The 18396-nt window shown below is 42.3% G+C and overlaps 1 protein-coding gene across 1 annotated transcript in view; it reads right to left on the bottom strand.

Moving 5' to 3' along the window:
• Positions 1 to 18396, bottom strand: part of SLC35F1 (solute carrier family 35 member F1) — a 423749-nt gene that overhangs the window by 22378 nt on the left and 382975 nt on the right. The window contains exons 5-6 of the mRNA XM_054984460.1: positions 17103 to 17259; positions 4537 to 4589 (exon numbers count right to left, since the gene is read on the bottom strand). Of these exons, the coding sequence (XP_054840435.1) occupies positions 4537 to 4589; positions 17103 to 17259 (210 nt within the window). The remainder of the gene's footprint in view (positions 1 to 4536; positions 4590 to 17102; positions 17260 to 18396) is intronic.

Raw genomic sequence — 18396 nt, 5'->3', positions numbered from 1 at the left:
CACCCGTTTTCCTGTTTTTATTCAATTTGTACACTGCCTTCAAATATGCAAGATAAAAATACTTAAAATTATGATAAAAGTAATACTTCAAAGGAGGACATATAGCTTAGTGGTGGACCATACATGTTGCATAGAGAAAGTCCCAGATTTGATACCTGACATCTCCAGTAAAATGACCCAAGGCAGCCCAGTTAGAAAATACCTCTTCCAGAGACTCTGGGCAGCCTCTTCCCAAAGAGACAATACAGAGGTAGAAGCAGCAATAGTTTGGCTTTGTATGAGACTGCTTCCTATGTAGTTGACAATGAAAAGTGCGATTAAATCTAAAATCTTATAGAATATAATTACAGCCACATTCTTTGGGATCTCTAAACATCCCAATTATTGCAATAATTATGCAATAGCTCTATTGCATTCTGGAAAAATCCATCTGAATCCTTTGTGTATAACTTGATTAGATAGCCAAGCAAGCATTTCTGCTCTAGTGGCACATTTTACAAACAGTGAATGATAACAGAACCCCTGTGAACAACATCTGTATAATTAGCAAAATTCACTACAATTATCACTTGCACCATCAACACCAAATTAAAGTTTGATCAAAGCAAGATTTTCTTTTGTTGTTATTCCAAGATACAACACAGCTTCCCCAGTGCAATTTACAACCATCTACTAATGAGTTGGAGAGCATCCCTATGTCCAGATCACTGCTCAGTTTTGATTGGTTTACTAGGCTTAAAACAAGCTTTCTTGAAGGAGTCCAGTATTTTTCATTAGTTACCAGTACAGTACCATGCTTTCATTGGTCATGTTGTAGTGAAAATTGGCACCTAAATTCACCATGACATTTCTATTCAGTTTCCTCATGCATCTCATATACGGATGCTTTGTAACACCTAAATTGTTTTTCAGTTACATAATCTAGGCATAGATCAACTAGTTCTTTTGTTTTTGCTAGTATGGCTGGAAGTTGGTACAAATGTGCACAGGTGTTTATATTTGGCTCCATGCAATAATATGGCATGCAGCAATCTTTGTATGAACAGCACTACAAAGCAGGCTATCCTACTGCTGGCAGGTCAACACAGAACCATGTGAACCCTCTTCTGATTTGGTCACATTTTTCAAGTGTACAACTTTTGCTGCTGATCTTCTTTTCCAATTTTTAAATGTTCTTTTTGTTTAAAAGAAAACAATCTAATAGTGCAATTCATGTATTTCCTGATGTTCAAAGTGAACACCATTCTACTTAATTTCTCAGTCTATAATAGAAAGAGACCACTGGTCACTTACTAAGATCTTTGAGAACATCTTTCAACTATTTGAATCTTACTTGAGTAGCAAGAGATTAATATCTAGATGTGATTCAAAATGGACAAGCAATTGAATACAAACCTTAAAACACGTTGATCTAAGGACAGACCTATAGGGCAATTTTTTTCTCACACATATTTATCTTTTCCATCTGTTATGATGACTTAATGCTGCCTTATAATATCAGCAGGTTGTTCTTCAATAATTGGTTACTCTTAATAGGAATTCATAATCCTGTGTAGCACTGTGACCAAAAGCATGAGCTGAGATATGTCTCATTTAAAAACTCACCACAGGGAGCATAATTGCATAATTGATTCAGCTCATAGAATTCAGGTTTAGCATAAAATTTGGGCTGCTTTATTTTTAGCATAGACTATACATGACCCTAATCATAGGTGCCTTTTAAATAGATGGGGATATATGTGGCTTTCAAGATAGAGGACTGTTTAGGATTTGGAGCTGCACTTCAAGAGCAGAAAAAAGCCAGAAAGACTGCCATAGTATACTCTAGCCACTTCTGCTAAGAAAGCAGACAATACAGTGAGAAAGAAAAGGGGATCCAAACAATGAGAGAATTATTTTGAAAACACTGCTGAGTTTCTGCCTGTGAAATAGCTGTTGTTGCCTAAGCCAGGAAATTTACACCACATTTCAACATTGCTCTCTCTCCCTGTAAAGGAAATGAGACCCAGAAGGACCTTAAAACTATGTGCTGCTCAAAGGAATAGAGAAACAATGTTGATTTGTTGTTTTGTTTGGGGACCAAATTCTTATGGCAGGGTGTCCAGACAGATGTGCAGGTGCTCTATTAAGGGTTTGGAATAATTAGTAAAAATGATGCACAAAATCCCATGGGAAGCAACAGACTATTGTATCACTTATTTTAACTCCACAGCTCAGGGATTCCCTTTTGTCACTAGTTGACTAGGAGCCCTGTTTAATCTTCTGCTTTTGACGTTGGTTCTGGAAGTAGGTTAAGGACACATTACCAACACATTATCTCAGGTCTCATTATCAGAGCCACTTGTGCTCAGGTTGCCATTTTACATTATTCATCATGTGTACCTTGTTCTTTCAGCATTTTATTACAAATATCAAATGCAGAGATTGTATCCTAAATGTTGAGCTTTATAAAAAAAACTATTTGTTTAGAAGAAACATTTTAATATCTCAAATTGAAAATGGAATATTTGGTTTAATACTAAAGTGAAACATTGTTGACTGTATGTGGCCATTTCAGTGGTATAATGGGGTGCTGGGGGAGGTTGTGTATTTTGATTTATTTATTTTGATTTTTAGCCCTCCTTCCCCACGAACAGGCTCAGGGCAGGTTACATCAGACATAAATACAATTTAAAATCACAGTAAAATCACACAGTCATAATACACATAAAAATTTACAGTTTTCAGCTTGTAATCCCTAAGATGGTGGTCCTCATCTTTAACATCCACCCCTGCTGATAGTACACAAAAGGGGAAGGGAAGGGAAGGGAGGAAGGGAAGGGAAGGGAAGGAGGGGGCAACATTCGAGTCAGATTGAATCATATGGGGGGCCAGAATGATAACACAGCCCCCTCTCAACAGGAGATTGGTAGAGAGGCTCATCAGATAGCACAGAACAGCCTCAGCCATATGCCTGATAGAACATCTCTGTCTTACAGCCCCACCAAAAGGATAGACGGACTTGGTAGGCCTGAGTGTCCACAGACAGAGAGTTTCACCAGGTTGGAGCCAGGACCAAAAAGGCTCTGGCTCTGTTCGAGGCCAATCGAGTCTCCCTGCAGCCGGAGACCACCAGGTTATCTAAGCAGATCTAAGTGCTCTCCAGGGTACATACAGCGAGATGTGGTCTTGCAGGTATGCTGGTCCCAGTCTGCTCAGAGCTTTATAGGTCAAAACCAAAACCTTGAATCTGATCCAGAATTCTATAGGAAGCCAGTGTAGCTGCCGCAAGATGGGAGTAATATGTGCCCTATATGGAATTCTGGTTAGGATATATACAGCAGCATTCTGGACCCGTTGCATGGATCACTGTCATTAGGTCATGGGTTGAAAGGTAGGGAGAAAGCTGCCTGACCTAACGAAGATGGAAAAAAGCAGACCAAGCAACTGCCTCAACCCGGGTTTCCATTGATAAAGAGGTATCCAGCGTCACCCCAAGATTCCTGACTGATGGAATGGGCACAAGTGGTGCCCCATCAAAGGTTGGGAGCTAGATCCCCAAACCTGAGGACCCATGACCCCAGGTACAGGACCTCCGTCTTCATGGGATTCAAGTTCAGTCGAATTTATCACCTTATCTTCTTGGAAGCAATTAACCACCTGCATGCAGAAGTGTTTTCCTTCAGAAAAGGTGCTGTGGAACTCAAGCCTCTAAAACTGGTATTGCTGGAGGGTTTTTCCCCCTCTTGTAGGCAGTTGCTAGGGAGGGAAAGCAGTACAATATAGCCTGATCTCATCAGATCTCAGAAGCTAAGCAGGGCCAGTACTTGGATGGGGAACTACCAAGGAACGCTCTGCCAAGGAAGGCAATGGCAAACCGCCTCTGGTTCTCATGTGCCTTGAGAGCCCCTTGATGAGGTTGCCATAAGTCAGTTGCAACTTGGCAGCAGACAGGCATCTAGGCAATGACTGAGAAAAATCTTTTAATGAAAATGGGTTATTTTTGAAACTCTTACAGTTCAAGCGCAGTATTTCTTATTGGCTTTTCGCCCCTCTGCTGCTAGGCAATCTGGACATTAGTATTCTTATTTTGTATTTAAATTAACAACATTGAAGACATATAGCCATACCGCAGTAAGCGGGTGGATGACAAGAGACAGAACTAGTAGCACCCAAACAGTCCAGTCATGATGAGCTTCTCATTTAACTTCCACAACAGGCCTGATTTGCAGGATGCCTTCTACCTCATTCTGCAGCGCAGCCAGCTTTCTTCTGATCAAGCTAAGATGCTAAGAGCTCTATGACCCCCATCCTTCCCAGAGAGAACAGCAACAAAGCAACTTTGGGAGACACTTTCCCTTCTTATGTGTCTCTAACTTCCACTGAACATACTTGCAAGAGTGAGCACTTGAGGTACATAAAGAAAGAAAATGAGGTATGTTGTATTCAGACTATACAGTGCTGTTCAAGAATGTTGCAAACCTTCAACACTCCCAATGCCCATCCAAACATCATTCCTTCTTTTATTTCTCTCAATGAATTGAGTCATGCTCTTACCGATTTGCCAATCCCAGGGAACTTTTAACAACTCCTTGTGTTCCATTATGGCACTAGAAAAGATGTAAATAAAATATGATGAGAACTCAAATTATTTCTACTAAGCTTCCTACAGTACCAAAAAAAGGGTGTGTGTGTGACTACAAATATGGGGAAAACTTTTGCACAGGCTTAATGCAGTCACATCGGTTTAATCAATTCTATGTCTGTAAATGTGTGTTTGAAAGGTAATTGCTGCTGTAATAAGCCTTGCTAATATAAAAATGGAACTGGTTTAATGAAAGCCAAGCTGTCAGCCAAAAGCAGTATGCTATATGAGCATCAATGGTGCGAATATTTGAGAGCTCTTAAACTTGAAATATTGATGATATATTGTGAGCTGTATTAAATTCTCTTTAGCAAAGAAAAAACAAAGTAAATCATAGACAAGAAGTGACCAGTCACACAAAATAATACTGGGAAGATAACCAATAAAAGCTTTACCAAAACTGAGATGCTCCAGGTCAAAATTTCTCATGGTTCTAGTCAGTACATTAGCATTAACATGAAGCTGTTTCCATACATTTCAACTAAGACTCAAGGAATTTATTCTGGGTAAACATAAACAAGAATTGCACTCTATTCTGAGAGCTTTGACAAGAAAACGTTTAAAAGCTTCTCCACATTGTTGTTTCCTAAATTACCTGAAGTGGATATTTCTATACAAGTTGACTAACAGAGCAATCCTCTGGAGACTTATTCCTGATAAGCCCATTGAAAGTAGGAGTACACTGTAAATCTGAAAACTGAATGCCCCTAACTGATTTATAGCAATTGGAAGCATAATGTTGTGTGTGTCTGAATTCATAGCTTTTGGTATAACAAGTAGACCTCATGTTAATGCTTGAAAAAACACACAGATCTGCGTTCCTACATTCTTCCGAATTCTAATGAAACACACAGCTGATAATGCTACACTGGAACTGGCTCTGAGTCATCCAACAGGTCTCATTGAAATGGTTGTATCCAGAAGATAACTAGTACTAGTGAGTACATTATTAAATTCTGAAAATATACATGAAAATTGCTTTCTGGCTCAATCTTCTCCTTCCTTCCCTCCTTTCTGGGGCTGGAGACCTTTTTTTTCCTTTGCAAGTAGGATGGCTGGGGCACCTTGTTTAGGGATCCATAGAATTGGATCTTGTGGTCCAATTCTCTTAAAATTTGGAGGAGGGAGGTATTTAGCGGAGACGCAGTCTTAGCTCTCCTGTATTTTGGCTCTCTAACCCCCCTCCCCTAAGGGGAGAATAATGGCAGAGCTGCAGGATGAGATTTCTGCAAAGGAAGCCTTCCCCATTTTGTGAAAGGAAACAAACAGCAGACCACAACATTTAAGGACAGCAAATACACAGTTTTCAGCAGAAAGATAAAAAATAATTGTCAGTCACTGAAAGAGTAGGGAAATGAAATAAATGTCAACAGGTTTTTTTTTAAAATGCTGGTGGCCAGTGGCATTCTCCTGCTAGGCTGCTGCTTGACCACCACCCCCACCATAATCAGCAGGGACAAGCATGCCTATCCTCAGAGGCACCTACTTCAGGGTCTGTAAAATCAAACCCTTTTGTTCAATGTGCTTGAAATTTAGGGTGTCTTTAGATTAGAGGGAGGACTCCATTCTGTGCAAATTTGGTGCCATTATCTTTATAAACAGCTGCTCTGGCCCTAAAACACATCCCCCACACAGCCCTAACCAGTACATGCAGAGAGGAATAAATAGCAATATTGAAATAAAAAATGAATTAATATAAATCAGGAGAAAAAAGTATAAGGGGATCCGACAAAAATCTGAAACAAATGATTTACATATTCAAATAAAATACCTGTTTCAATCAAAGATGGCTCCCTAATATCAATTTCCTATTCACATTGTGATAGGTATTAAAACATAGATAGTGCTCCATTTCAACAAGGAGTGTGCAACAAAAAAAATAATCAAATTCCGAAGTGGGAAAAAGAGCCAGAAATAAGCACTTTCCAAAGTGACAAGCTGCTTTGGAATTCACTTTTTGACCCGCTTCAGTGTGCTCCATAAAGATTCAGAGCACACCAACAAACTTCCCACCCCACCACTGCTTGGACAGAAAAAAATAGGCCTGCTTGGACAGAGTCTATATGAATCATGGATAAGTGTTGCCATTATGAATCTACAAGAGCTTATTTTGAAACTTATATGACCCAGCTGCTGTTCTCATGAGAAGATGGTATGTGCTCACAGTAGTGCTATGTGGGCTTGATGTAGCTGTAGAAGGTCAACCCCACATGCTATTGCTGGGCACTGATTAGTTGGTAAGATCTCATGATGCTGAGCAACTCGGGCTGTTTCTGCACACTGACTTACAGCAGGTATTTGGCCCATGTGGATTGGAGCCACTTTGGGTTTCTATAATTCTGCAATTGAAGGAGTCAAACTGAAGTGGCATCTGGTTTTTATTTTTGCACTTGAAAATTTTTTGCACTTTTCTGCTGTGGGCTTTCTGGGGAAAAATGGCATCAGCAGTATAATCAGTGTGTAGGGGGGCGGGGTTTGGCGTGTGTTTTGTGTATGCGTTAAAATGTTATAATGTTTGGATATTAGAGGGGCTTGTGGTTCACTCCTAACTCACCCTGTTGGAGCTCCAAATTTAATAACATTTCTGTTTGTTGATTGGCTGAGGAGTTCTGGAGGGAAAGTTTAAAATATGAAACAGGATTTTTTATTTTTAAAAATGTTGTAATGTGGCTAGGGAAGAAAGTGGGGAGGGAGTGGTTATGTTCAACCAATCAGTACATGGGGGGCTAAAGGGGAGGGCAAAAGGCAGGGCCAGTGCTTTCACCAAAGAAAACTTCTGCACTTAAAAAAAACCTGTTTAAACTTCGCTATCAAAAAAATTGGGGTATATGTGCAGGGAGAAAAACTGAGGAAAACACAAGAGGGGAAAAATCAGTTCTGCAACTGATGCAGCCTTTCACCACGCAGAATGTGAAAGCGTATGGCAAGCGATTAGAAGACTGAACTGAGGTATTATGACCATGTGTGCAGAACTTGGGAGATACATCAAAGCTTTATGGGGCCAGAACGAATGAAAACACCATGCAGAAAAGGCCTGAGAATAAATTGGGAAAGTCAGTTTGTGCTATTGCTGTTTTGGGCCACTCTTGGATTGTATCTTTGAACTGATGCCTTTAACTTAAAAACTTTCATGCTTACTAAGAATGCTGTTATATGTTACCATCATGGCTTAGAATGGCAAGAAACTCTGTTGGGTCTATTTAGATCTTCATTTTTTAATTTATCCTTGTATACAGTTTCCAAATTATTCTACATTATTTCCAAATCTTTTAATACATATTTATTATAAAAAAATATTCTTTAGAATTGTGTGGTGTTTCTTTGATCCTTGGCTTCAATCTAAACCAGTGCCCAGACTGGCTTGGTCCCGCTACCTTACTGCATTTATAAGCTGACTCTCAGATAATGCCTGGTAAAGTCAGAGGCTTGATTTCCTCAGTCTCTGAGCTAGGGCTAGTTGGGGAAAATGGTGGCAGTAATAACACTACTGTGTTTGTAGGGTGTTCCTTTAGGACTGACTTTAATCTTCAGTTCTACTGACTCTTCTTGACTAGTGGGTTTTGTTTTCTTTACATGGTCACATATAGACTTGGGTAGAGCTCCTGATGAAGTATAGTAGCTAAGAATGTGACACGTTCACCATAAAATCCCTTGTTCAGATCTCACTTCAGTCATGAATAAATGGTCATAGACAACTCAATATTCTCTCCACTTCAGATCCCCATCTTCAATATGGGGATCATAATATGAGGCTGGATCATGGCTCAATTCCCCACAAGCAGAATGGAACTTCCATGCCTCTCTCCTTCCACAGCAGCCACTGATTTCCACAAGCTGCTGTTCCTGAGGAACAGAGGACCTTGAGAAATGACATGGAGAGGGAGGGGGAAATCAGTAGAAACTGTCTGGATCCAACCTTTGCACACAACTTCCAGAACTGCTGTATGAAAAACTAAGACAGTGTATTATGTGGAGAATTTAGGAACACTAAAAAAGCATTGTGAAAATGGGAGGTTTATTATTTTGCAAGGCTGACATAATACAATGTTCACTACAATTTCAAAATATGCTTTTCCTTGCTTAGTAATCTTAAAGCAAGTTTCACATCTCCAATTTTACGTTAACAAATCTACCCTTCCACAGACTGCGGGAGAAAAGAGGCAAACAGATGCACATCTCATTCTTATTCATATACTAGGATAATATAATTATATATAAAATTGTATATTAACAATGCACCAGTAACAAATGAGCTATAATTTTCTTCCTCCTTCCCAGGATGAAGCTACCAAAACAGAGATTACACTAAAGGAAATGAAATCCTGTGGACTGATCAATGAAGTCCTCCTCTGTCTTACTAGAATTTGAAAAAGTATCTGGATTTGGATCTGTTAATTGTCTCAGGGCAATCTAGGCCCAGCCTAGATTCACTTTGATTCCTTGAAACAAAGAAACAACAGAACAGTGATGTCATTGCATCACCCTGGGAGCATGCCTGGGAGGCCTGTACCTTGCCTCCCCCCCTGGTGGCCAGGTGAGTGATGGCTGGGAGTGGGGGGTGGGATCTAGGATCTCTACATCATGAGGACCCCTATAATGTCAAATTTTTTTGCAGACCCCCATATTATAGTAATTGCACTACTAATATCCATTGATGGAGAAAACACATTACAAAAAAGCTTCTATGAATTCAGTAACACTTCTAAATGAAAAAGAGTCCAGTAGCACCTTTAAGACTAACCAATTTTATTGTAGCATAAGCTTTCGAGAATCAAGTTCTCTACATCAGATGCATGATCCAAACTGGTCAAATACAGAAGAGGAGGGGAGATAGGGGAGAGAAGGAGATATATATCAGAAGGGGACAGGATGCAATTAGCGGGGAGGCAACCAAAACATTCCTTTGCTAGTAAATGTAAACATCTCCTTTTGGTGTGGAGTCAGTTTGCCGTGTTAGTTTGCAGCAGTAAAAGCGTCCAATTCCTATGTAGTATAAGCCTTCGATAAGCACAGCTCTCCCTGCCAGATGCATCTGACAAAGAGAACTGTGGTCCCCGAAAGCCCACACCAGGCGTCACTGGGCTCCCCCAGACCACGCCTCTGTAAAGGAAATCTGTTACCTGTGATAATGTGATAACCATTCATAGTCTCTATTCAGTCCCAGCTTGACAGAGTCAAATTTGCATACGAATTCCAATTCAGCAGCCTCCCGTTGGATTTTGTTTTTGAAAGGTTTCTGTTGAACCACAGCGACCTTTAAGTCTTTGGTGGAATGTCCTGGTAGATTGAAGTGTTCTCCCACTGGTTTTTGGATGCTTCCATTTCTAATGTCAGATTTGTGTCCATTTATTCTTTTGCATAGAGGTTGGCTGGTTTGTCCAATGTACAGAGCAGAAGGACATAGTTGGCACATGAGAGACTTCTCTCTTACAATCTTACGACTTCTCACTTACAATCATGAATCGGCCAGCAGAGTCACCAGCACAGGTACCAGGCCCTGCAACAGACCCAGATGCCAGCTCTGCCCCTATATCTACCCAGGGAATACAATTACAGGACCCAATGGCATCAACTACACTGGCTCTTACAGCTGCTCATCCTCCAATCTGATATATGCCCTCATGTGCCAACAATGTCCTTCTGCTCTGTACATTGGACAAACCAGCCAACCTCTACGCAAAAGAATAAATGGACAACTCTCCAACACAACATTCTATAAAATACTGCCTTCTGACCCCACGGAGCAATACAAAAGGGAACTCAATAAAATATTAAAAACACTCCCCATGGACATACAAGAATGTATCCATACGGACACACCCCAGGAACCACGACCAGGAAGATTCTACCTACTACCCAAAATCCACAAACCAGGTAACTCAGGACGCCCAATTGTTTCAGGAAAATGCACCATCACAGTAGGAGTCTCGGGATACATGGACTCTATCCTCAGGCCCTATGCCACCAACACACGCAGCTACTTACGGGACACCACTGACTTCCTCAGGAAAATACAGTCCATTGACAACCTACCAGATGACACCATCCTAGCAACCATGGATGTGGAGGCCCTGTACACCAATATCCCACATGCAGATGGACTGCAAGCCATACGAAATATCCCGGACAAAACCACAGCACACCTCGCCACTGAACTTTGTCACTTCGTACTCACTCACAATTACTTCGAATTTGGTGACAACTTATATCTACAGGTTAATGGCACAGCCATGGGCACACGCATGGCACCACAATATGCTAACATATTCATGGCGGACTTGGAGCAACGCTTCCTCAGCTCCCATCCACTGGAACCACTACTATACTTAAGATTCCTGGATGACATCTTCATCATTTGGACCCATGGGAAGGAAGCCCTTGAGAGATTTCATCAGGACTTCAATAACTTTCACCCTACTATCAACCTAAGCCTGAACCACTCTACACAACAGGTACACTTCCTGGACACCACTGTACAACTACATAATAGGCGAATAAATACCACCTTATACCGGAAACCAACAGACCGATACTCATATCTACATGCCTCCAGCTTCCACCCTAAACATACCACTCGGTCTATTGTCTACAGCCAAGCCTTACGTTACAACCGTATCTGCTCCAATGCTCTCGACCGAGACTCACACTTAAGAGATTTACAACAAGCATTTTTGAGACTACAGTACCCACCAAATGAAGTGAAGAAACAAATCAACACGGCCAAACTAGTACCCAGAAACAGTCTGCTCCAGGACAAACCTAAAGGAACTAACAACAGAACACCACTGGTTGTCACCTATAGCTCCCAGCTCAAACCCATCCAACGTATCATCAGTGAGCTACAACCCATCCTGGAAAATGATACCTCTTTCTCAGAAGCCCTGGGTGGAAGACCTTTCCTTGCCTACAGACAGCCCCCCAACCTTAAACGACTTCTCACTTACAATCATGAATCGGCCAGCAGAGTCACCAGCACAGGTACCAGGCCCTGCAACAGACCCAGATGCCAGCTCTGCCCCTATATCTACCCAGGGAATACAATTACAGGACCCAATGGCATCAACTACACTGTCTCTGGCTCTTACAGCTGCTCATCCTCCAATCTGATATATGCCCTCATGTGCCAACAATGTCCTTCTGCTCTGTACATTGGACAAACCAGCCAACCTCTACGCAAAAGAATAAATGGACACAAATCTGACATTAGAAATGGAAACGTCCAAAAACCAGTGGGAGAACACTTCAATCTACCAGGACATTCCACCAAAGACTTAAAGGTCGCTGTGGTTCAACAGAAACCTTTCAAAAACAAAATCCAACGGGAGGCTGCTGAATTGGAATTCATATGCAAATTTGACTCTGTCAAGCTGGGACTGAATAGGGTCTATGAATGGTTATCACATTATCACAGGTAACAGATTTCCTTTACAGAGGCGTGGTCTGGGGGAGCCCAGTGACGCCTGGTGTGGGCTTTCGGGGACCACAGTTCTCTTTGTCAGATGCATCTGGCAGGGAGAGCTGTGCTTATCGAAGGCTTATACTACATAGGAATTGGACGCTTTTACTGCTGCAAACTAACACGGCAAACTGACTCCACACCAAAAGGAGATGTTTACATTTACTAGCAAAGGAATGTTTTGGTTGCCTCCCCGCTAATTGCATCCTGTCCCCTTCTGATATATGTCTCCTTCTCTCCCCTATCTCCCCTCCTCTTCTGTATTTGACCAGTTTGGATCATGCATCTGATGAAGAGAACTTGATTCTCGAAAGCTTATGCTACAATAAAATTGGTTAGTCTTAAAGGTGCTACTGGACTCTTTTTGATTTTGCTACTACAGACTAACACGGCTAACTCCTCTGGATCTATGACTTTTAAATGAATCTGTTATTTTACTAAGGCCCTTTGATATAGCCTCTGTAAACTGTTTTGGCTGCTGATTGCTAATGGATTTTTGTGCCATTTCAGACAAAACCATTCTGGCTGCTGGATGTTTTCTATTTTTTAAGCCTTTTCATACTAAGTTGTTCGTGTCCTGTTTGCAATGCAGGGTTTGAAGTGTTCCCCCCCCTAAACTCTTCCTCTCATTCTTCAAGTGTTCTGCTCATTTCTGATCCACTTCAGAGTAGACATGAGCATGAATCAAAATATGAATCAAATTTCATGACAAATCGGGCCAATTCATGTTTCGTGAAATGCGTTTTGTGGGGCTGCATTTTTCACAAAATTCATGACTTTCTGGCCCAGTTCTTGATGCTAGACAGGCTGGCACTGATCCATTGATTCCCTAGGCAGTATATGCCCGGAATGTCTGCAGACCTTTTGTTGCTATTGGAAACGCCAATCTTAGCCCACATAACCTTGATAGGCAGCTGTCATTGCAAACTGGAAAGCTTCCATTCTGCCCTATACAGTGGGAATGGAGAGGGGCAACTGAGGAGATGGGCCTTCTATAGACATGGGAACACCAATCTCATCCCTCCAAACCCTGTTAGGCAGGTCTGCCTGCCAACCACAGAACTGTTCTGCTCTATGTGAGCATTTGTTACATAAGACACCTCTCTCTGTCTTGTGCTTTTAGTTCCAGTAGACAGAGAGGGGGAGGGTCTGTTGCTGGGATTTGGAGTGAGAGAGAGTGGAGTTGGGAGCTTTTGGCTGGATTTGCTGCTGCTTCAAAAGAGACTGAAAAGCCTCTTTCTTATTTTCCTCATTTGTCCTTGCTGGGAAGGTCTTTGGGTGAGGGTGCCTTTTTTCCTCCACCCTACTCTAGTCTGAGGCCTTTGCCTAGCTCTGGGGCCTAGCTTGACTGAGGACTCTCTTATTTTTTCTTTGCTTATCTTTGTTTCTTCTTAATTCTTTCTCTGCTCTTTTGAGGGCTCACACTCTTGTTGTTTGCTTTGGTTTTATTTTGTGCACCTCTCCCACCTGGGCAGGTGTCTGTGTGGTGGTTTTGGGCCCCTCCCCCCAAGCTCAGTCTCAGGGCCACTGCCTGGCTCTGGGGCCCAGCTTTGTGGGTTCCAGTCAATGTTTTGCAATCTTGGCCAAACTGGGAGGGTGGGTGGAAGAGAGCCTGCTGAAGTCTCCCTGCGAGTTTGGCACATTTGGGTATGAAGGGGGTCATTGAAGTGCCCCCGGTTCTGACAAACCATGAAACTACCGAATCATATCGTGGAATGGGACAATTTCGTGGAAGTTCATGATTCATGGAATGTGACAAAACACGAAACTCTCATTTTGTTTTTTCCCCATTTCATGCCCATCTCTACTTCAAAGTACTGTCTGTGGTGCTTCTGAAAGCACTGCTTTTTTATTTCCCTGCCCATTTTCAGATATCATAATCTAACACAGATGATAATTAAAATCAAACACAAAATGTTCCTTTGGGAGAAAGTGTGCTAGATGCAGACATGAATAAGGGATCACTTGTGCCCACCCTGCAATAGTCTTAGCAATGGCCATTGGGTTGGAAGAAGGGGGACCTCATCTCCAAAATACACTGTTAGATCTCTGGGTCTATGTGTTGAGCTGCAGGTCTTTTCCTCAGCTGATAATGCAGTGTTTACTAATCTAGGTGGTAAAATGAATGAGAAATCCATTGGCCCTTAATAAGCAGCATAAGCTTTCTTAAGTCAGAGCTCACTTCAGATTCATGGATTGTCTGAGGGCAACCCCTTCTCTCCCACACTTATTGGACTATTCTGGGGTGGTTTAGAGGGACACATGGCATCCCAGTGAAGTTCCTGGCCCTTGAAAGCTTCCTGAGAGAAGGGAAGCTAACTGATGGGCTCATAAGAAAGTCACTAGCTGAACAGCAGCTCCTTAAAGGGCCACAGCCCACACCTTCATTTGCAGTGGCATTTCCAGCTGCCACTCAAGATGGGAGGGGAGGGGCAATGTGGGGCAATATGCCCCAACCAAGCTCTAAGTAGGAGGAGTTGTCTCTGCGAGCAAGCAAACAGCCCTCACTAGTCCAGTGCACACTTGGATATCTCCTGCCTGGATGGGCTTGGAGGTGGACCCAGCTGGGGATGCACAGCCAGCAGCCAGACTGACAGAGTTGTGGAGGCATGGCCACCATGGCAGCGAGTCCAAGGGGAAGAAACAGGTGGTGGTGGGGGAAAGAAACATGCCCAACCTGAATGGATTCACAGACCACTTACAATAACTTCATGCCCCCCCCCCCGCATGGATCCCCAGCCCACAGACTGGAAACTCATTATGTGGTTTGCAGCCCCAAAGAGTTGAAGGTGACTCAGGACTGAATTATATCCAGGTCAGGCCTACAATTTCAAATATGAAAATTAGACAAAGTCTCTAAGAGCTTTCCCTGGACTTACGCAGGAGTCACAAGACACTCACTTGGGAACCCACAGTGCCAGCAACAGGGAAGCCCACCAAGACACTGGCAACAAGGAGAAATGCTGCGATAGCACTAATACAGTATGGGTCCTTTAAGGCCTCACTTCAATCACTGCCAACAGCTGCTAGCAGTTTACCCTGGCCAAAGTAGTAGGAAGGGAAACAAGTTGCAATTACAGCCTATGATTCCCCTGAGGTCTCATGAGCCTGCTGGTTCAGGGGAACTGACTGAGACTTTTCAGGCTGCTGGCTGCACTAGCCTCTTAAAAGGCTTAGAAGCAGGCCAGGGAAAAGGTAGATGGGTTCTCTTTTCAGACTGGGCAGCCACAGAAACTGCAGCAGTAGTTTCTGCAAGCCCAAGCAGGATGGGAAAGGGTGTGATGGATAAGGGAGCTGTTAAGGGCAGAGGCATGGATGCCCCTGAACCCTACAATCTACCCCTGGGATAGTATCATATTCTGTGTGCAGTTCTTGTATTCGTATAAAAAAACCTGCCTGAACACAAATCTAGTATGTTAAAGAGAAGGACTGTAGCCAAGAACACTGTAGTTTTGCAATGGATGGAGGTTTGCTAATACAAAGGAATATTAAAACATGAAAGTCTCCTACCAGCAGCCATAAGTGATCTGGCCCACTAATGGCTATACCACATGCTTTCTCTTCATCTCTGAATCAGTACCAAAGCAATGGAAAAGAAATTACTTCTGGGCCCTTTTGTGTATTTTATTTTGTGAAACGTAGGTTCCATTTTGTTTTCCACAGAAATGTATTTCTTCAAGTTGACAGGGAGAGTACAACTTGATGTTGCCCCTGGGGCCTTTCAAGACACAGTATTGCTGCCTTTGGACCAATGTAGTTTTGCTGAGCTCTGATTTAGAACATGACTGAAATCTATTAAACTGAAATATTAATACTGACCAAACAGAGACATGAGAGAAAGAAACACAGGTAATAAAAAAGATCCACTCTGTGCACAAAAAGTACCCAACCTTAGAAAATAAAAGGAGCGGCACTGTGTAGATAAGAAACAAGCTTATCTTCATCAGTCCAAAGTGATTTTAGAAAATCATCAGCCAGTCCTGTAATATGCTGAAATCGCTTTGAAGTCAATGTATGTAGTTTAGAATTTAAAAAAAAAACAAAAGGGAAAGGGTTAAGCATACAATCTAGGCCATTCTTTTGTTCCTCATAATGGATAGGCTTGAGCAGATTTCCACAGTTTTATGCCATTTAGGGCTCAATCACTGTCCACTCCTGGGGATTCAATCTTTGGCAAAGTCTGTGAACTTTAATAGACTAGAATGTCAGGAGCAGAGGGGGCATGGTTCACTGCTTGCCTCCTTTTCCTTCCTGGTCTACCCATTTTCCTCCCCACGTCTCTGGAAATAACAGATATGGGGCTGGATGAGGGGGTGCGTAATGGATTCCAAACAGGCACTTAAAGAACCGCCTATGAGTAGGACTGAGAAGTTCTCAGAAGCAAGCAAGCATTTACAGAACCACTCTAATAGCCTGGTTCAAACTTGGCTGGATTGCCAATCAGAAGTCTCTTGAAATAGGATCCAATCTGGAGAACAGTCTCAGAATGCAAGGAGCTTGTTTGTACTGCAAAATCAGATTTGGCAATCATTCCTAAAGACAGCCTTCCAGGCTGTTTTCTTTCCCTCTGTTTACACAGGCCAATTCGTGGTTACAGACTGATGCCCCATATCTTCCCTCAAGGAAAGCAGGAAGCAGCTAGTAGAAAAACAGTGACAGAAAACTCTGTGCTGCTCTTTTGCTTCCTATCACAGACCCCAAGGCTACATTTCATCAGGAACAGGTTATTCAAATCTGTGCATAGCATGTAGTTTGGCCTTCTGCATTTGTAATACACTGCAATGACATTTTCAGTCATTCCATGGCAATTGCAATATTTTGAAACTTCTTTTCCAATAGATCATATTGTATCTAGAATATGCCAGTTAAATGAGATTGGGGCAGATGAGAGGGATTGCCATGCCTTGTAGTAGGAGTATGGGCCAAATCTTTGCCCATTTCAATACATAAACATAAATGAGATCAGATTTTCAATTAAACTTATTTCAAGGATGTATCATGATGATGCCCGTCCTTACTTACAGCTGAATTCCACTGAAGAAGGAACCAAAGAGTCCAATCATGCCTAGAAACTCCACCCGACTCAGATTCCGTACAATGTACTCTTCACAAACGTTGGAGATGCCATAAAGAGTGGCTCCCCCCAGCACAAGAAGATCCCCTATAAGCTTATTTTCTCCTAGGAGCAAAAAAACCAACATGTTAAGCACATGATTATTTGTTTAGAATGATAAGAAGCATCTATTATAGAATTCACAGTGCCTTCTTCATGACCTTCCATCTGAGTTCAAGGCCACACATGCATGCCCATTGGATTAAACAGGATTTATATCACAGAGCTTTTCTGACAGAGACAATTCACACATTCAATTGCAAGTCATCAAGTGACGAGACCTCAGCTGGTGCCTGTGCCTGTGCCAACCAGATAAGCAGCTCAGCATATGAAACTATTCTTGGAGTATGCCCTTCAGATTGTAAGGGGATGAGGGATGCTGGGATTGAATGCTCTCCCACATTTTAAAAAAAATCCCCCCAAATAAACAACTAGATGTCAGAGAGAAGGTCTAGACTTCTTTACGGGCAAGTTTTCCTCTTAAAATTATGGTTCACTTGTTAATTGAACATGCACAGAAAGAAGCATGATTACATCTGCTGGCTTCACCCTTGATGCCCACATGCTCAGCTGAATATCTGCAGTCTTTTCATGCAGGTTACGAGTGGGACCCTGTTTTTCACAATATTCAAATCATGTGGCAGAGCCTACACACTTACACATGTACAGGCTGCAGGTTGGGGGCAAGACAAACAGGCAGAATCCTGCTTTTATGGCCATTCAGAATAGGGTTGCCATCCTCCAGTTGGGGCCTGGAGATCTTCCAGAATTACAAATAGTCTCTAGACTACAAAGATGAGTTCTCCTGGAGAAAATGGCTGCTTTGGAAGGTAGACTCTATGGCATCACATTCCTGCTGAGGTCCCTCTGCTTCTTAAACTCTGCCCTCCGCAGGCTGCATCCCCAAATATCCAAGCATTTCACAGCTTGGATTTGGGAACCCTAATTCAGAACATCTGAAGAGGACTTATATGTAGGATTTTTCCCCCATGGAGGAGCACTGACTTAAGCTCTCCACCTGCAGTTTCATCACTTTCCTAATTCATGAAATGACACAGGTCCAATTTCCACATTAGTTGTTCCCTGCATAGTAGGGTTGCCAGGCTACCTTGGCAATGGGGAAGGTGGAACACTTACTATGTTTTCCCTTGCTTGTGCGCTTCCCCAACTGCAATGACATAATTTTCAGAAGTGATGTAATCT

This window comes from Eublepharis macularius, chromosome 1, assembly GCF_028583425.1.
Source record: "Eublepharis macularius isolate TG4126 chromosome 1, MPM_Emac_v1.0, whole genome shotgun sequence".
NCBI lineage: Eukaryota > Metazoa > Chordata > Lepidosauria > Squamata > Eublepharidae > Eublepharis > Eublepharis macularius.
Note: the sequence above shows the minus strand (reverse complement) of the source record. Positions and strands in the feature narration are given on the sequence as shown.